The sequence below is a fragment of the Rattus norvegicus genome, chromosome 18 (genome assembly GCF_021556685.1).
Source record: "Rattus norvegicus strain SHRSP/BbbUtx chromosome 18, alternate assembly SHRSP_T2T, whole genome shotgun sequence".
NCBI lineage: Eukaryota > Metazoa > Chordata > Mammalia > Rodentia > Muridae > Rattus > Rattus norvegicus.
In genome coordinates, this window is record NC_141551.1 from 46,528,735 (window position 1) to 46,549,774 (window position 21,040).

The window sequence follows — 21,040 nt, forward strand, 5'->3', positions numbered from 1 at the left end:
AGTTGACAAAACAAAAAGAGTTATTTTCCTACATGCTCTTGAATTTTTCTCAACTTTTTTTTTCATTTTAAGGCATATTCACTTCCTGTACAGATTCAACATATACGGTCACTCATTTTTTTTTTATTTTTTGGCCTTTTTTGTTAGGCAGGCATGCTGTGTTATTCTTTCACAGTTGTCATAGCGTATAAATGGATAGAGAAGACTAAAACTCTTGTCCAGTATTTCACACTAACCTTTTGATGCTGAAGTGATACTTGCAGACCTATTAACATTCAGTTTGGAAAACTTGGATGAAAAAAATGCATACCCTATCTGTGTGGCTGGATGCGTGCTTTTGTCTTTAGGACCTGTGCATAGGTTACTTGCCTAGAGTCCTGGCAGCTTACTAACCTCTCAGGATTTATTGCCCAGGGGAGTGGACCTTGACAGGATTCTTCATTTTGCCTTCTTGCCTGTCATGGAACTCTACAGGTTGAATGAGAATGCTCACCTGGAATTGAGTTCACAGAGGCCAGGATTTCAGAAATAGATATTACCACCTTTATGGATCAGCCGTTTGTAACGGACAATCTACCAATCACTTTGGTGCAAGGTCATATTCGTCAATATCCACTTCGTTCCCCACTCCAACTCCCTCAGCCATCTCCATCTCCATGAATGAGACTTCAACAGAAGGTACATTTTCAATAGTTTATGATGGGAGTTTAAATACAATTAAATGGATAAATGTTGACACTCTGCTGTTTCAGTTGTTAATTGATTGCCTCAGTGAGATGAACAGATGACTATGAAATGCACTGGGATGCAGTTCCTTCTCTGCGTAGACTTCATCATCTAAGGTCTGTAAAGCCCAGAAAACCTGAGGCACATAAGCAGGCAGTGTGCAGCAATAGCGGGGACTGGAAATACCAAGATGTGCTCTTCCTAGGCTGCTTTGTTTTTGCTTTTGTGAAGTCTACATCTCAGTGCTCCACCAGAGACATCATGGATCAACAAACAGGGCTGAAACAGAACCCAAGAAATATATGTACATTAGAATCTTCATAGGTAAACACGGCTGGGAGGCTGGTGAGGATTAAGTATGATATGGAGCAAGGGATAGACTTTCTGTGACTGTCTGTGATGAAGGTATTTGTGGGAAACAGCATTCCAGAGAGATGGCAAAAGAAAGGAATTTGGAAAAATGATATGTTATGGCAGGATATCAACACCACATGAAGACTCGACTCTTCATCCTCAGTTTCCTCCCATTCCCCACCACCTAATCAAAGAAAAACACCTTCAAGTAGAAAACATTGCTCAATATTTTGGTGTTTCTTCTCTACCACATTCTTATTACATGTAGTGAAAAGATAATGCAAAGTGGAGGATTACACATTCGTAATGACAAATTATATCAAACAGGAAATATATTTCCTTAAATTCGACTTAGTTGCTCCGTAGCTGACATTAACTCTCTGGTAGATGAAATTACCTTGTCAGAGCCCACCATCTGAGAAGGAATTTTGCAAAATAAATTCAGTACATTTTAGGAAAGCTGTCAAGATATTTTTGGTATGCTGTTGTTGCGAGCTCTTTGGAGATGTGATAGACTATCAGACTATCTCTGTAAGGTGTAATTCCCATTCGATGTCTCAGATAGCAGAGACTTATCCTTGGTTGTAGGAGGATCACCCACTTAGTCATAAGTTCTCCTCTTACCTCTTGCTCCCACCACAATCTGTTTCCAAGGGTTATTTGTTTACTTTTCAGTCAATAAATGTTTATAAACATTTTGTCTATTAAATGAAGCCTTTCTGTTGCATACTTATACATACAGTTCTTGAGGCAGTGCTTCACCAAGCTGTCCAGGCTGGCTTCAAATTTCCCCTTCCCCTTGCTCAGTCTGGGAGTAGCCAGAGGCCAAAATTACAGTCACCTGCCATTGTACTGGGCCATTCAGGAAACACTTTTCAAAAATAAATTATGTGTTCCATAATCATCAGTGAGATTTAGTTTTAAAATAATTTATTTTCTACTCTAGCGATTTATATGCCTGTGTAGATTCACACAATGATTGTCACATTGTGAGAATATCTGGACGAGTGCTCTGGGGAGATACCCTCACTAGGACAGCTAGTTTAGTTTTAATGGTGACAGGAACATAAGGGTTTTGTATGCAACATGGACTTTTCTGTGTGAGACACAGAAGCTGGAATTTGAAATTCTCCTGCCCCTTGGAGTAAGCATGGACACAGTGTGTTTACTTAATAATTATTTATTGCCTTGGAAGAAATAAAAAAATAAAATTTATGATTTCTGAAAGCCTACAAATTTTACAAAGAGGACAAGCAGACTATAAGATATGAGAAATTATCCAGTGAAACAGAAGTCTCCAAAGAGTGATACAAGCAGAACATTACTCCACAAGGAACAGCACAAAAGCATAGCTGTATCATCATGAGAAAAATACAATGTGGTCAGGTTTGACAGAAAGTAAGAGATGTCAGGCTGGTGTTTGGAAATAAGATGATCTGCTTGTGAATAACAGCAAATATAAAGACGTCGATTAGAGATTAAACTAGGGTGGAGGTGTGCCTGCTTTGAGACAAGTAATCGGAATTTCATGTGAAAAAAAGTACTGGTGTGGAGTATGGAATCACAACAGTTTAAGTTTTCAAGCACATCTGTTGTGGTGATGCTTACCTAAGAAATTCATGGACAGCAGACTCAAGCTGATGTTTGAAGCCTACCTACCATACCATGAGATCCTATCTCATAAAAACATCCCAGCAGTAAGAGCTGGATTTACTGTAGTGTGGTTTATTAGGACCTTAGGTTGTAATTCATACTGTTCATTATCAACAACAAAGAAAGAACATCTTTCTGTTATTAAAATAAACCTCTTTCTCTCAGAAGTTTAGACATATACTTCTAAGAGGATTGCCTGTATACCTCTGATCAGCAGCTGTGGACAGAGAAGATAGAATTTATGGGAATATCTTTTGTCACACACTTCTAATCCTATAGCTTCCTAAAGTGCTTAGAATGGAGATAGAGTAGGATTATGATGGGAAACTCTCAAATTCCAATAGGGAATAAAAGGACAAACTGAAAAGGCAGCCACTATTCTCTCCATTAGGTTCCTCCCACTATGGCTCAAGGAACCTTGTGGAAGAGGAGGCATAAGGATTATAGGAATAAGGGAGATGGAGGGCACCTAAATAACAAGGCCTTTAAACACAATAGGGCCAGGTTACATCTGAACTCACAAAGGCTGGGGCAGCATGCATAGAGCATGGCAGGGCTGGGCCAGATTGGATACCAGAGGAGAGGTGCGGACAAGTCCCAATCTGTAACCTAGAAACTGTCTCCAATTGAAACTACTCACTAATGAAAAACGTTAGTTTTCTCCAACAGAATCTCCCTGGATATACAAAGGATATAAGCATAGGCCCCATGTCTAACATGTGGCCAACACAAAATGAACTCAAAGGTATTTTTAGAGGTTTTCTTTTCTTTTTTTTTCTTTTCTTATCTTTTTGTTTTAATACTATGGTTTCTGATTTCGTGCTTTTGTGGGATTTCTTTGTTTGTCAATGTGTGGGTCTCTCTCAGTGTCTATATTCTTCTTTGCCTCTTTGTTTTTCTGGTTCTTTTTTCAGGTTTTTATTATTGTTATTGTTTCTTGTTGTTCTTATTCTTGTCGTCATTGTTGTTTTTCTTCCACATTTGATTTTTAACAAAAAAACAAGAAAGTATATAGATTTGGGGATGTGTAAGGTTGGAAGGACCAGAACACTAGAGAAGGCTGACATCATACAAGGTTATCTTTTAAGGATCCAGCTAGTAACATAATGAGATAAAAATGTACTGCAAGGTTGAGATCAGAGACTAATAGCATTTTAACAGATTAGCAGCGGGGTACTTTGAAGAGAAGAATTGAGGAGTGGAATCAAGGGGATCAGAGCTTACTTAATTTGCTTTAAACTCAGCTAAAACCAGGTGGGACCATACATTAAGAGAAGGTGATGTCTAGAATTGTTTCTTTTCTGTCGCTGTGACAGAACCTCATGATCAGGGCAGCTTATAGAAAGAAGTGTTGATTTCACTTCCAGTTTTAGCAGCTTAGTATCCATAATGGCTGAAAGAGTACAGCAATAGGTAGAATTCATGGTGGCAAAACCAGAAAGCACACACCTTGAACTGCAAGCATAAAGCAGAGACGGGAAACTGGAATTACCTAAGGTCTTTTAATCTCAAAGCCAACCCCATGTGATAGCAAGGGCACACCCTCTAGATATTCCCAAACAACTCTACCAAGCGTGGCCTAAGTGTTCAAATAGCCAAGACTCTAGGAGACATCTCGTTCAATCACCACAATCTGATTATCTACTTTATTGGAAAAAGTACTACAAAGAGTGCTATTTATAATAGCTACTCTATGAAGAATTGTACTGTGTATTGAAAGGACATGGGGAGAGCTCTCTTACAGACATTTCTGTTTCATGAGCATTTAACTAAAGCTGTTTGAAGGTGACATGTCTGGAATATCTAAATCAACTTTGCCTAAATACTTTTAGGAACCTGAAGCAGGCTAGGCCTCGCTGAGTCCTTCTTTTCTTCCATGTCGTCCCATGGCCTCCCATATGGTTTATCCATCATGGTGTTTAGATAATTTACCAAACATTATGACAGCAAAAACATGTTCACAATGGATCTGAGTGATTCTGAGCAGTGTCTTAAGACCTGGACATAAAAGCTTGGCATATCTTGCTTCTTTCATGGTCCATTTATTTATATAATTGCAGAGTCTACTCAGATATCAGAGAGTCTTCAGTCTGTCTCTCTTCCCTTTCATCTCTCTTGTCCCACCCTCTTTCCTACTCTTTTAATACATGGAGTAATATATATTATGTACAATATAGTGTTACTAAAATCTTTTCTGAAGTGTGGAAGGAAAACCATTTTTCATAGGTTATTTGTTCACACAGATGGGGTAATGAATTCTGCAACATGCATAGTTTGTATGTACAGCAATATACATGCTATTTGGGAATAGCTCCTAACTCACAGTTTGGGTTGCTTTTATGTATGTTGTTATCGTTGGTGAAGTCACTTGTTTTTCACTTTGACACTATCCAATGCATTTATTTTTTCCCATTTTAATGCTTCTAGTTTTTAGTTTAGACGAAATAAAATTACAGTGTTTTACATAATTGCAGAGTATTTTAATGCATTTTGTTATTTTTTAAATCTGTAGGATATCCATGTAGCAACAACATGCCATTTTCTTTCATTTCTTATACTTTAAGAATATGCATGTTAGAAATAGATGAAAATTGGCAGACTAAAGAAAACTCTATCATGATTCAGGTTCTCTGAGAAAGAAGATTATAAGATGTAGTGAGCAACGTAAACAATAATGACATCCAAATGTATCATATTTATGGTCTTTTGTGTTTAGAAGAAGACATTTGTGAGAGTGACATATAGATATGGTTATTTTTTAATATGTATTTATTTTTATATATTCACTTTATATCCTACTCACTGCCCCCCTCTTGGTCAACCCTTCCCACAATCCTTCCCCCATTGCCCCATCCCCTTCTCCTCTGAATGTGTTGGGCCCCCACTGGCACTTCAAGCCTCTGCAAAGCTAGGCCAGGCACTTCATGTCCCACTTAGACCAGACTAGGCAGCCCAGCTAGACGAACATATTCCACGTATAATGACCAGCCTTTGAAATAGCCCCCATTCCAGTTTTACAGAGCCCACATGAAGACCAAGCTACACAACTGCTACATATGTGGAGGGAGGCCTAGGTTCAGCCCATGCATGATCTTGGGTTGATGGTTCAGACTCTGAGAGCTGCAAGGGTCCAGGTTAGTTGACTTTGTTGGTCTTCCAGTGGAGTTGCTATTCCCTAGGGACCACAATCCTTCCTCTTATTCTTCCGTAACAGTCCCCAAGCTCCATCCACTGTTTGGCTGTGGGTGTATGCATCTGTTTGAGTCAACTGCTAGTTGTAGTTTGTGTTTTGATTATTATATGCTGGGAGGATTTGCTTTTCTTATCCAGTCCAATAGGTATTCTATAAGCTTCTTGTATGCTTACAGTTGTCTCTTTCTTTAGGTTGGTGATGTTTCCTGCTAGATTTTGTTGAGAATATTTTCTGGACCTTGAAGCTGGGACTCTTCATTTTTTTCTATTCCTATAATTCTTAGGTTAGGTCTTTTCATGGTATTCTGGATTTCCTGGATGTTTCAGGTCAGGATTTTTTTGGATTTAATATTTTTTAACTGATGTATAAATTTCTTCTATCGTGTCCTCAATGCCTGAGATTCTCTCTTCCATCGTCTGCATTTTATTGGTGATTCTTGCTACTGTTGTTCCTGTTCTCTAGGTTTTCTATCTTCAGGATTTCCTCATTTTGTATTTCTTTATTGCATATATATTTCCACTTTCAGGTCTTGCACAGTCTTATTTATTTTATTTACTTGTTTAATAGTATTTTCCTGTAGGTCCTTAAGGGATTTATTCACTTCCTCTTTAAAGGCCTCTACCATCTTTATAAGATCAGATTTAAGAATACTCTCTTTTGTTTCTGTTGTGTTAGGATATCCAGGATTTGTTGTTGTGGGGTTACTGTGCATTGGTGGTATCATATTGCCCTAGTTTTAGCCGATTATGTTCTTTCGAGGGCCTTTAGCCATCTGGATTTTTTTTTTTTTGATCTGTTCTTGTTGTAGTAGGTATTAGGAGGGGGAGTGAACCTCTATGGTCCTTGTGTGGCAGGCGTCTGATCAGTTTCCTTGGGCCGTATGTAGTTCTGTATGGTTCAGGAGCATCAGGTCTGATGAAGGTGGGCAGAGAGGCAGCAAGAGAACAGAGATCTCCCTGGAATAGCGGGCTGCTCAGGGAAGCTTGTAATATGTCTATTTTAATAGCATATTATTTATATTTTTCTGACACATAAGAATTTCACATATTTAAGGTGAAGTATAACAGCTCAGTCCAATGCTTAATAATCAAAGTTAAGTGATTATTGTTTTCATCTTCTTGGACACTCACTGTTCTTTCGTGTTGGTGGACTTCATCACTATAAGTAACTATTTGTTATTTGCTTGAATATAAGTTTAAATATAAGTATTTAAATGCTCAAAGAATTTAATAAATATCTCATTGATGTGGTTTATTAAATTGGCATTTGTTCGAAAAACAAAAATAAGTGGTGCTGTGATTTTTTTCTGAGCAGAGAAACAGCTTTGTGATTTTTCTGGGTGGGAACATTGTAGAAAGGAAAATCAGAAGTTATATTTCGATCGTATAAATCTGTGTTGCATTTTAGATTCCCAAGCAGACATCTATGTAGCCTGTGGGATATATGAAGAAAAGTTCAAGAATGTAGTCTGAACAGAGAGCTGTTTATTTATAGATACTCTTTTCGTTAATTAGACTAGATGGATTTCACTTAGGGATGAGGGGAGGAGTATAATTACTGAGCCTCTGAGAAGTTCAAATGCTAACGGTTATAGCAGTGAGAAGGAACTAATAAAGAGAACTAAGAAGAAGTAGGTCTTGAAGTAGAAGAAGAGGAACATAGTGTCCAGCAGCCCGGTGAAATATCTGAAGGAGTGGGCATGGTCTAATTGGTGTGCTCTGTTGATTGCTAGGTAAAAACTGAAAATGGAGTAGTCATTTGTGGACTGGAACCCAATGACTTTTATAGGCGCAGCTTTGTTTCAATCAGATTGAAAAAGATAGCCTATGGGACATGTTCACAAATGTGAAGAGCATATGAGCAGAGCTGGTATGTAAAAAGTGCATGGTATATTTTCCAGTATGCCTGCAGTCTGCGAAAGTGAAATGTCACTCTTCTGTCCTGGCTTCCTCTCCAACTAGAGGGGACATAGAATGTTTTCTTTCACTACATCTGCTTACGTACATCTGCTAAAGTGAATGCCTGTGAATTAAAAAATATTGACAGGAATTGTTTTTGAATATTGAATGTATTTCTGCTTGTCTTCCTAATACAGAAGGCTTCCTCACTTCAAATTAAACTCTTGGATGGAAGCGCTCTCTTACTAGTATGCTAATACTACCCAAATGAATAACTCACTATGTCAAGTCTATTAGGAACAGGTGAATTTGAACGCTTTTGGACTTATGTTTCTCAAATGGCCACAGCTTGCATAATTATCTGTTGTCTGAATATTTTCTGCCTTGGTTGTGAAGGCATTTGCATTTGAGCAGCTGAGTTTGTGGTGAAAGGTCTCAGACTTTTCTTGGACTGATTCAGTAGAACATTATAAAGAGCAGAGTGAATAAAAAGGATACTCAGCTGGCAGATAGAGTACCTGAGAACCATGCCTGGATATGCTACATGGGTAACTAGAGGGACAGTGATGGAGATGAAAATCCCAAAACATAAACTATCCCAGCACACTTTCTACAAACTGAAGTAAGAACCACTTTCACTCAGTTTTACCTCACACGGCATTGAGGCATTGTGTGGTTGTGCAATGGTCTAATGTTCCATAGATCATTGTTAAGAGTCAATGTGGAGGCCTGGCAGAGTCTACACACTGGGGACTTTGAGTATCAGCCCTTCTCCTTCCGAGTTAGGGTTCACTGTGTTTTAGTGCAGTAAAGTTTGTAAGAACTTACCTGCCATTGACTTATTTTGAGAAATAAGATCAGAAACAAACATACTTTTGAGTGCATAAAACGTCATATCATTTTGTGATGTCTCTGAAATCTAGTTGAAATATTATTTGGACTTTCTTTGAAGGTTCTTGCTCAGATGGTGATAGAATAGAGGTGTGATTCAGTAGTCGCCTTTCAGGGCCCTGCAAAAAAAATGGTTTCTGACTGTCTTTTATATAAAATGAAGGGCAACATATTTTTGATTAGAAAATAAAAATTTTGTAGGAGTTTTCTTAAAAGAACATTTACTTGTGTAGTTGTTAGTTTTTTTTAAATTATTTGTTTTTAAGCTAAAACTAGCAAAGCTTAAAGGAGATAAAGAACATTCATCAGATAATCCCAGGGCAAGAATTAAAGCCTGTAAGTAGAAATACTTTAATTAACAAAGTATTCTTCACTAGATGTAACTGTTCTTACATATTGAGGCAACTGTTGTGGTAAAAGATTGCTATTCTTATCAACTCTCACCCTTAAAAAAGAATATACTTATGGTCCAAAAGATATGATTTGGTGGTTACAACTGCTATTTGCTCTTCCTGGGGATCTGGGGGATTCTCAGCACCTACGTGGCAGTTCACAATCATCTCTAGCTCCAGTTTCAGGGAGTGTGACACTACCATCTAGCCCCTGTGACACCAAACATGCATGGAGTGCACAGACATATAAACAAACCAAACACACATATACATAAGAATAAATAAATTAATTAAAAATCTTATTCTATGAATATATGACACTTAGCTTTTTAAATCAATGTAATTTATATACATAGTTATTTTGAATTATATATGTATTCAATACTAATAGTTTACTATTATTAAATATTTTATAAAGAAATAATCCTGTACTATGAGATTATTTTAAAATCATTCCATTGAGAAAACAATTTGAGAATCTTAAAAAGAAGTTTGTATATATATCTTATATTTTATGTATATAATATGCATACAAACATATAATTTGTGGTAGATACTAAGTGATTTCAAACTTTTTGTTTTTACATTAGCAATGAAGTTATACAATTGGAAAAATAATTGGAATAAGCTGTTAATTTGTAGGAATTGAAATTATCTTGTATTTTTTTTTCTTTTTTCTTTTATTGGAGCTGGGGACCGAACCCAGGGCCTTGTGCTTGCTAGGCAAGCGCTCTACCACTGAGCTAAATCCCCAACCCTATCTTGTATTTTTTAAAAGAGCAGAAGTAGCTTTAATATTTTCATTTTACATTTGTACATTAACTATACTGGTTAGTAATTAGCCATATCAAGTGGACATAGACCAGAAATAGCAAAAGTTAAGTCTTTAGATGGTTATAAAATAATATTAACATGATTATAGTTCCGAAAGTGAAAGGTAAAACTATAAATGTTAGAAAAATAGAACATTTTCATGACTTTTTAATTTTAAAATCTAATTTTGAAGATGATTAGTAAGCTGTAACTGTACTGGAAAAGCTTTAATAAACTGGGCTAGATGGAGTTGAATTAGTGCTTAATGAAAAAAAATGGTAGAACAAGGTACAAGGAGAGAGGCATGCGACAGGAGGATATTTGAGAAAGGGCTTCTTTCGGGAATACGACAGCTTAAATGTTAGTGATGACGCCAGCTGATAAAGACAAACCATTCCAAGTGTACAAATGGTAGGAATGGTCATGTTGTGACAGAGGACATCCAGATGGCCACAAATGCAAGAGGCTGCTCAAGTTTGTTAGTCAGAGAGGTACACAAATAAAACTTAAATTACTTCATATATTTCTTTTTCTTTCCATTCTCTTATTTCCTTCTTCTTTCTGATTTCCGAATTGCCTCAATTTTCCCGAGCTGGTTTGAAATCCACTATGTAGGTCAGGCATGTGGTGGCTTTTAACTCTCATTAGCTTTCTGCTTCCGTTTTAGAACCGTTGGAATTATAGTCATTGAGTCACCACACCTCGTTTTTCCAGTATTTCTCCACATTTGCCAGAATGATTATGACAGGAAAGAAGATGGCATGGGTTAGTAAGGGAGGGGAGCAATTAGAACTACTGTATACTGTCGGTGAAAATGTAAACTTTTAGGTCCCTGGAAAAGCATGTTTTAGCATCCACTGAAGCACGAATAATGCATACACTGACCCTACCTCTGGGTGATACTGGTACATGTTCTTTATGTCATCAGTCTGTTGCTTAAGTATTCATGGAGAAATGTGAACACTCCTCTGCTCGCCCAGACAGAGCACTAATGTGAGAAGAATGAGCAATTCCTCCCGTGTAACTTGCGGGACCAGTGAACTTGTAGCAGTTACTAAGAGGGAGCATGGGTAATTTAAAGGCATCTCAAAGCCAGGTAAGTATGGGCAAGGACTCCTGAAAGCTCGTCTATAGAGCTGAATCCCTGGCCAATCAGCAGGCAGCTTGCTCAGGGTTTCTGTTCCGTTACTAATTGTTTGTTGTACAACTTTAGGAGGGTCCTAGTGAACCTTGTAAGAACCACAGTTTCTCAAGCCTTGTAAATTTCATTAGCTTCCTTGTCTTATGAACCTTCCCTCTTCCTTTTGTAAACATTTTAATTTGGAGGAAATAGTTATACAGCAGTGTGCAAATGATCACTTACAGAAGGATGACTTAAAAGAGTCCAAAACTGGGAGTAACCCAGAGCAATAGTACAGGTGGAGTATGACAAATGAAATATTTCCTAGCAAAGGAACAAACCCGATGCTTCATTAGACAGTAATCTTAACATTTCATATGCTTATCAAGCAAAATAAGTCAGTCATGAAAGGTAAATTACTTTAGATAAAATTTAAAACACGTCGATGAACAAAAATAATGCATACATTAAGTTGTACTTCTAGGTGTATTCCAAGGCATCTTGCCGTCTGTAAGAAGCCTGGTAATACTTCTGAAAACAGTGAGACCTATAGGGACCCCTAGAGTTTTGCTCACAATCTGTTTCTTGAGCTACCTGCTAGTTTCATGGCTGACTTCACTTTGCAAATGCAAACGCTCTGTGTCTTTCTGGGTATGCATGAATACAGTAACAAATATTGATGGTTGAAATTTAGAAAAATTAAGGGAAATTGAGGAAGACAATCTGCAGCTAAAACATTTGCTTACACTAGCTCTTCTTTGAGAGAAGACGAGGTTTTTAAATAAAAAAGCCCTGCCGGAGTCTTAGGAAGAAGTCCAGTTTTACACAGTGTTCTTTGGCAGTCTGGTTTTCACCCTGCAAGGAGCTTTAGCCATACCACTAACACATTCTTCCATTTTTATCTTAAAAACAGAAAATTATTAATGTAAAAATCATGACTAAAATAAATATTTAAAATCATTTTTCTTATTAAGGACTTACTGGAAACATTTTATTAGGTAATGTGAGACTTTTAAATCAACTTGCTTAGTCAGATTTATTTCTTAGCATAACACTTACGCTTTCTTCCTTGAGGGATTTCCTTCTGTCTTCATTTTCATTTTTTTGCTTTATCCTTTGCCATGCCCCCAGCACCTTATTTCATATCACAAATAGCAGGTACCAGGTACCTTTTAAATATTTATTTGTAATTCTAATGCATGAAAGTTCAATCTAAACACTATGTTTAGGTTGGGCTTAACAACTTTGAAATATGTACTATTTTGTTATTTAAAAATCAAGGGGCCTCTCTTGAAAAGGATTATTTTGCATCTTTAACCCAATATGTGCATAAGTAAGCAGGTCTTATTGGAGTCCTGTTTCCTAAGACTGACTCAGGAACAGAGAGCTGGAAAGATGGACTTGTATCATGCCCATGTATCCTGTACATGTATCAGCTAGAGGTCAAAGCTTACCAGAACAATAAAATGTTAACCTGAGACACACATTTCAGCAAATGGCCTTTCTTTTGTCTCCTGGATTTAGGAGTGTCCTTCTGTCTGTGTTCATTTTTTATTTATCCATCAAAGTAAATCAATGCACAACATCCACTCCACTGTGCTGTAAGTTTCCCATAACCCGATCTCACATACTTATGAAAACACTTATGAAAACAAGGTCTTATTGAATCTGGAAAATATGGATATGTTACTATATTTCTCTCTAAGCAACTCAGTGTCACAAAGATAAGAAAAATTCCCCTAAGCTATGCTACTAAAATGGTTATAATTGTTTTGTACTTATATAGTTCTTCAATTCTCATGTGTAAAGTAACTATGAACTTTTATGTATTGTGTGTCTCCCACCACAGCTTCATTTACTTATTTTATAAAGAAATAACAAAATACGGGATTTTAATTTTAATTTTATTTTATTTGTAAATATCTATTGTTCACAAAAACTTACATTGTATATATTAATTGATAGTCATATATGTACCGTATAAGGTTTAAATCCAGCATAACTTCTGAAAAATCTCCTTAAAAGATTGTTGTTTTTTGACTGGTAAAATTTCTAGTCATTTCTTCTAGCAATTTAAAATGTAGAAAACATTCTTAATTTTCTTTTAGAGTCAAAATGTTTTTTTTCAATTGATAAGACATAATTGCCCACCTAAACATACAAAGCCCAGTACCATTCATCCCTTAAGAACATTAATAACAACCTGTAAATACACAGAGCAGAATCTTAATGTCACCTGCCATGGCTTCTCGCCCTCTCCCTCCAGTCTCTTCTTCCTTTCTGTTCCAGTCTCCTCCTCCTCCTTCAAACTTCTCTCCTGCCCATCCTTCCTTCTCCTCCAATGACAGACCTCCTTCTCTTCTGTACCTGCCCCTCATCTGTATTTTACAAATTCAATGAGGAGAAGGTTCTGTTGAAGTCACCTGCCTAGGCAGCTGTCCTTAGGGTAGTGGAATTAGCATCAAAATACAGATAACTCCAGGGCAAACCACAACATTTACCCCTTTTTGTCCAGTTAAATGGCCTTTTCACTTACATATAAATTGAGTACGATCATTACCATTCTACATCAGTTTTTATTTTATTTTATTACTATATCAGTTTACTATTTTTTACTATTTATTTTATTACTATATCAGTTAAACAGAACATTTAGTTATCCATTCCAGCTTAAGAAAGGCTTAAAAATCTATATTATATATTGATTAGCTTGTATACTATCTGATAACTATCCAATAAAATATGTATTTCCAGAGTTAAACAGCCTGATAGCTATGAAACTATAACTAGTCTTCAACCCCATCAGAAATCTGAGAATGACCACATATCTATACACATAGGAAGCCTAACATGGCTTCTAGAACTGAGAGGTTGTAGAGACAAATCTCCACTAGCACAGTCCCCTGTCAGCAACATGTAAGCACAAGTCTTCAGCCTTCTGGTCCCAAATCAACTGACAGACTCTTGAAATGCAGATTTTTGAAGGGCTGATCACCCCATCTTGGCAGAGCTTATCAGTCAACTATTCTGCATAATTTGTCCTTTTCTGGACAGTATTAGTCTACAGATGAAACAGGCAGTTTTGTCCAGTGGCTGCCTAGCCACAACGTATTGCCTCACCTGGAGGTAGGGATGTTCACATTCTTCATTAAATCCACCAAAGGGGAACTGTTAGGAGCAGATACGTCTCAGCAAAAGATAAATAGCTTCAAATCTCAAATTTTGTGAATTTCTGACGTTTTTGAAAACTATCTATAAAAGACAATCTGGACTGTTATCTTGAAAGTACTCTCACAAAGTCAGAGCCATGAATTTGCTATTTGGCCCTTAATTCACATGTGTAATCAACTCAGAAGTTTGTAATGACATCAATAGAAGGACTGGCTCTAAACCTTGTACTTTTAAACTTTTTTGACAACTAAATTCTATACCAAAGCAAAGGTTTGATTTTAGCTTAGTTACCAAATGAGATTATGACTGCACAACTCAATCTAGCTAATTCCTCCCTGTTAAATTACAACCCATTTTAAATTCCTCATAAAAACAACTTTAGAATAACTGCTTTCAGCCCCCCAAAAGTCCAGGGAATTGGGGTAACAACTCGTCCATTACTTCTTCAAGCTGTACATGGGCACTGAGATATCCTTGGGGGTAGCGGGTAGGAAGAATGAAGCAAATGCTGTAGCCAGATGTGTCCTGACTGGACCCAGCTGACAAAAGTTTAGAATCTAGATATCTTTTTGTTTGATTCTCCTGAATCAATTTTTTCAGGCGGTCTACCTCTATCAAATCTGATCAGTATGACTCTGCGAAGTTTCCAGAGCCTGCCTAATGACACTTTTTAAAAATACAAAGACAAAATCTTTCTCCAAAAATACTGTGTTTCGTAGTCTGTAATCAGAAAAAATTGTATCTTGCACTCTTTCCCAGAGTAATAATATAACCAAATTCAAAGTCACACCCATTATGAAGATTAAACAATTTTAAAAAGGAAGTAAGCTAAACAATGAGTCTAATAGGCTTTTGAACTCTGTAATATCAGGAAATCAACCCAAAATTCCTGTGGAGCCCATGTTAAGAGAATCTGAGCTTCCTGTTGTGGTAGATATAAAAAATAACCACAAACCCTTGCTAGCCGGCACCAATGAGCCATATGGCCTTTAGCGGGGTAATTCATAAAACGAACTAAACTCCTATCAATTCTAATACCAATAAACAACTTATCAAACTAGGACTTTAGCCCAAATATATCCATCTGTTAAGCTCTCTATCCAGAGCCACAAATTTTTATCTAACCTTAATAACTTTTATAATATATGTCTTCATTCACTCTGCCTGGTGTTACAGGCATTCATCACAACTCTCTACTTGGAGTTAGTGACTAATTTTTCCGTATCTAAGTTCTGAACCGTGGTTGAAAATGCCCACCTGATTCACGTAATCTCTTTACTCTCTTCTTTCTAAAAACAAACTCAATCAAACTTAATAATACCTGTCATCAAGAAGTAGCTTGTCTAGCTAAGAATTCAATCCAAAATTCCTGTGGTGGAGCCCACATTAAAAGGAATATGAGTATCCTGAAAGACTTTCTAAACAACTTTCTTTAAAAAGCAACTTTTAATCTCTAACTCTCTGATCTGCCATTACTTATCACACAGCAGGGGACCTATAGCTGCCAGGTCAGGCTACTTCCCTGTTTCTTTGTTAAATTCCCAGCCCTTGAGATAACATATGAGTTAACATGGTGCTGGCCTCCTCTTACTTAGAAAATAAAGACTTTCTCTCAACTCTTAGGATTACTAGTGGATTCTTGCCCATCACATTGTTTTGCCATCTGTTGTTGTAAAATTACAAAAAATAAAAAAAGTAGGGTGGTCTTTTACCTCATTATGTTCAGCACCACAGTGCCCCAAGATATCTGCTGTATATCTTGGTGGAAACACATCCCAACTCTACAGCGGCCCAGACCAGCCACCCCACACTCCATTACACTTAAATCTACACATGAAAGAACACACAACACAATAACCTTAGATCCAATTGATAAGATATAATTGCCCACCTAAACATACAAAGCCCAGTCCGTCCCTTAAGAACATTAATAACAACCTGTAATACACAGAGCAGAATCTTAACATCACCTGCCGTGGTCGTCCACTCCTTCCTGTCCTAAATGTCTGACAGTAATAATTCAGAGTTTCTTCTTCTTTCCAATATCCTATAGAGCTCATTTGTCACCCCTGCTTCATCTCTGTCAGGTCCTTGCCCAACCCATTTACCATCTCATTTCTTAAAAAACAAAACAAAAAACAAAAAAACAAAACCAGAAAAGAAACAAACAAATTCCTTTCAGATTCAACGGATGAGTGAGATCAGACAAGCCTCATCTTTCTGTTCCAGGTTTGTGTAATTAAATAAAATGATGTGCTGTTCTAGCTATATTTCCATAAATTATATGGTTTTATTCTGTCCGTACCACTGAGATCACTAACAGGGGTGCCTGTGTATTTATACCACCTAACTTCATACATCCCTCAGTCAATGAACACACGCATTGTTTCCATTTCTTGGCTCTTGTGATAAATGTTGAAATGAACATGGAACTGAAAAATATCTCTTTAACATAATGATGTCATTTCCTTAGGTTCATAAGCACTAGTGGGATTGCTAAATGGTGGGGTAGTTCTAATTTTAATTTTGGAGAAGACGCCATACCATTCTCTATAGTGGCTTTGGTAGTTTACGATCCCCAACAGAATATTAGACTACAGTTTTCAACACATCCTTCACTTTAATTGCTGACTTTAGATTTTTAATAGACCCTTCTTTGATCTCACTCAGACTTTGATCTTCATTTCCTCAGTGATTAGTGATATTGCAGTTTTTAATCCATTGGTTGTTATCGCCTTTGTGAGATGTTTATTTAGATCTGTTGTCTATATTTAAATTAGTTTATTTGCTTTCAACTAACTTCCTTCCTTCCTTACCCTCCCTCCCTCCCCCTTTTCCTCCCTCCCCTCTTTCTCTCTTTCTTTCTCTCTCTCTCTTTCTCTCTTTCTTTCTTTCTTTCTTTCTTTCTTTCTCTCGCTCTTTCTCTCTCTCTCTCTCTCTCTTTCTTTCTTTCTTTCTTTCTTTCTTTCTTTCTTTCTTTCTTTCTTTCTTTCTTTCAAGACAAGCCTTTATAGTGTAGCCCTGGCTGTCCTGGAACTTACTGTGTACACAAGACAGACCTCAAAGTCACAGAAATCAACCTGCCTCTGTCTCTTAAGTGCTGGAGTTAAAGGCATGTGCCACTGCTGCCCAGCATGCTTTCAAGTTCTGTAACCTCCTTTATATTCTGGCTATCAGCCCCTTGGCTGATGCGTACACTACAACTATGTCTCCTATTCCACAGGTGTCAACATCTAGTACATGGAGGGCTCCCAAGTGAGAGTCACATTAACCAGGACACAGGGGATAGATGCAGTCATCTCCTGCCATAGCTCTACACATAGTCTGCCTTTGCACTGTTCCCTTGGCTGTGCAGAAATATTTTAGGTTAATGTAATCCCATTGTTATTTTTTTTAAATAAACTTTATTTTATGTGCTTTTAAGAAGAAAAACAAAGCTTTGCTCAGCGGCAATATCATAGCCAATGAGGTTTATCTGAGGCATGATTATTGCTAATTGAAAACTTAAGAAGAAAAACAAAATTCAGCATCTCTTGTTCCATGGTAATCTGCACATAAGTCAGAATATGTTAATTTACTTTTGGAAATCACACATATTCTACGTGTTGTGCACAAAGGTAATGTTTTCCACTTGTCGTAATGCAGGTAAGGGGGAGGCTATGATTCCTTTGCATTCATGCTTTAACACCTGAATGTAACACTGTGACGTCATATTTAATGGGGCAGTTTGACAGGGCTATGGTGAGTCTATATACAAATACTATTTGTGTGTGTTTATGAAAATATTTTGTGTGGTATTTAACATTTGAGCTGGTAGACCAAGTAAAGCATATTACCCATCCTAATTTCCAAGAGCCTTCATTCTTAATGTTAAAATTCTTAATAGAATGTTTGACCTCAGGTGAATAATTGTGAATGCCTGCCTAACTGTCCCACAGGACCTTTGTTTTCCTGCCTATCGAGTCAAATCAGAATAACAGCAATTCTTGAGTTTGACTCTGTCTTGTCTTTTATTGGAATCCAATATTCTTAATTCTCTTGGTTCTTTTCGTTTGTTTATTTGTTTTTTTGTTTTTTTAGGTTGTCAGATTCTGTAGAACCATGCCAAATCTATTGTGCATGTATGAACACATATACATAAATATATGTGTGTTTATAATGTTTTACTTCCCCCTGGAGAAATCTAATTAGCCAATTTAATCTTTTAATGTTGAAAAAAGAAAGAAAGAAGGAAAAAAGAAAGAAAGGAAGGAAGGAAGAAAGAAAGAAAGAAGGAAAGAAAGAAAGAAAAAAAGAAAGGAAGGAAGGAAAGAGAGAAAGAAAGAAACCATGAGAGAATGCCAGGAAACAGTTAAGTGGGAACAAATGATTATGTAATCTTGTGAACTCACATAAATGTGATTCATCTGAAATTATATATAGCCATGTATACAGATAAAAGAAAACTGTATTCCAAGGATGTTCTTTGAAATTTTAACAAAGAAATTGAAGCAGGAAGAGTTTTGTATTTTCATCTAAGTGTCCTTGATTGCAGTCTCGCCATGTTCATGTGAGGAGTGGCTAACATGAAATCTCAGTTAGCAAGGACTGTAATGTCTGAGAGACTAAAATCCAATCCAATCTGAACAGAACAAAACAAACAAAACCAGAAAACTACAAGAACAACAACAACAAAGAGAGATGGGTTGAGGGTGGGGTTCTAGAAGGTGAGCTTGGTAAGCCTTCGTCCTCATAGGCTATTTTGTTGCAAGCAAGTTAGTTCAGTTTTTAGAAAATAAAATAGCAAAGAAATAATAGCAATATTTAATTCAAGGCAGCATCCCATTCCATGGCTTTCTGGGCTCTGATTATTTATTTTTTAGATTTTTATAAACATATAAAAATGACTTATAAATAAAAATATATGTCAAAATCCACCAGACTCCAAATATATAATTTCCTAGTTAGTGAACTTTTATACAATTAGAATATTTTTGGGAACTTTTTTCTCCGACTGGGTTGTCTTGTCCAACATATATATATATATATATATATATATATTCATATAATATATGACATATATATCCAATATATATATATGTTCATATAATAATATGAAGGTAGGTGCCTAGTCTCATTGTAACTTCTTCTAACATGTTTGCTTGATAGCCCCAGGAGCCTTGCTATTTCTGAAGGTAAAGTGGAGGCCAGGGAAGAGATCTGGGGAATGCCAGAGTGATCGGTCGGGAGGAGGAGAGAGAGGACACTGCAGTCAGGTGAAATATGAAGAGAAGAATAAAAAAGAATAGGCATTTGGAAGAGAGGCTGTGGAACTTCACATCAAATTTTATACTTTCTGTTTCTAATATATTTTATGGACTCATCTTTTTAGAGGTAGATACCTTTCTGATATTTGGGGAAACACCATTTTATGAATGCTGCTCCCCAGAGCACCTTTAACCATCTTTTCACACCAGCCAATGAGGCATGAAAAGATACACAAATGTGTGCTTTGGTTATGGGATGTTTGATGCGCCCTCCACCTATTTACAGTGGGTCAGATGGGAAGCGGAGGATGCCAAAGCCTATTATCTTTGAATGATGCGTACCAGTCAGGTGTAATAGGAAGACCTTTATTTCTGCAAAGCCACTTGATTTCCCTGGAAATCAGAGTTGGAGATGGTATAATTATGTGAGTCTCACAGACTGGGATGAAGTTCACACTGTTAGAACATGATTGAAATGTTATATAAACCCAATCATTTTGGACTCTTTGGATCAGACTTTCAATTAGCATGGCAACTTACAAATAAAGGGAAAAAGGAGACGAGAGAAGGAATGAAGAAACCAAAAGGAGGGAATTAAATTAAAAACTACTCAATATGAAGTTAAACATGCTGCCAAAAAAAAAGAACCACTTTGAAAACTAGCAAAATATTAAGAGGAAAAAGTCGACTATAAACCCCAGATCTAAAGCCTCATTTCCCCCCTCTCTTATTATGCACCACAGGAAATCATGTTATTTTAAAAGTGTTGTCCTCACTAAGCAGAATACATTAAGAATTTTCTGGTACTGTGACTCAGTGTAAATAATTTACTATTATACAGAATTATACTGAGTGAGCTTTAATTACAGTAACATCCTCACTGTTGGCATGTGTCTGTCAGTGTGATACACAGGACGGGGACACCAATGGAGTGCTGGCCCTAAACTTTGAGTCGGTCCATTTCCTCTAAGTATCTATTTTATATAAAGTGTTAGTGTTGTTTCTTCACAGAAGTTTTAGTTGTAGAGATTGTACATTAACTTATCCATTTATACATGATCAAAAATGTCAACTCTGACCAGGAATGTGACTCAATGGTTTAATACTCGCTCGGGATTCTCTGGCCTCGGTTTCCACTATCACAAACCAAACAAAAAGTAAAAAAAGAAAATAGTTATAACGCTTCACTCTTTAACTCGATAAAAATATTACCTATCGTTGGTGTGTATGGCAGACTATACCTGTTATTTCCTGGAGGACTATCATACTAGGAGCTCAGACCATTTGGACATTCTTTAGCCACAGTGCATGTGTTTGCAAGAGTTAGGTTTGTATTTTTGTTTTTTAATTTTTTTTCTCACTCTTCCATATCTTTTCAAGACAGCCCTGTAATGACACTGATTAGAACCATTCAGATGGAGATGCACTTTTCACAAAGTAAGCATTATGTTTACAAACCTCTCATTGTGTGTAATCTCCTCACCTGCGCATTACCAAGGCTTCCATTATCTCCTCCCTTAATGCAAATCTCTTCCTCTCCTGGGTGTTAGCAGCATCATCAGAGACTGACAAAAGTGGCTTTG

At 36.9% G+C, this 21,040-nt stretch overlaps 1 protein-coding gene and 1 pseudogene across 13 annotated transcripts in view; both read left to right on the forward strand.

Moving 5' to 3' along the window:
* Positions 1–21,040, forward strand: part of Prr16 (proline rich 16) — a 192,162-nt gene that overhangs the window by 87,572 nt on the left and 83,550 nt on the right. For 5 of the 13 annotated variants that reach the window (XM_087593104.1, XM_087593102.1, XM_087593105.1 and 2 more), the window contains one exon: positions 475–678. In XM_087593104.1, the coding sequence (XP_087449230.1) occupies positions 661–678 (18 nt within the window). In that variant the 5' untranslated portion in view covers positions 475–660. 13 annotated transcript variants of the gene reach the window in all.
* Positions 17,647–17,821, forward strand: LOC120098420 (U4 spliceosomal RNA; annotated as a pseudogene).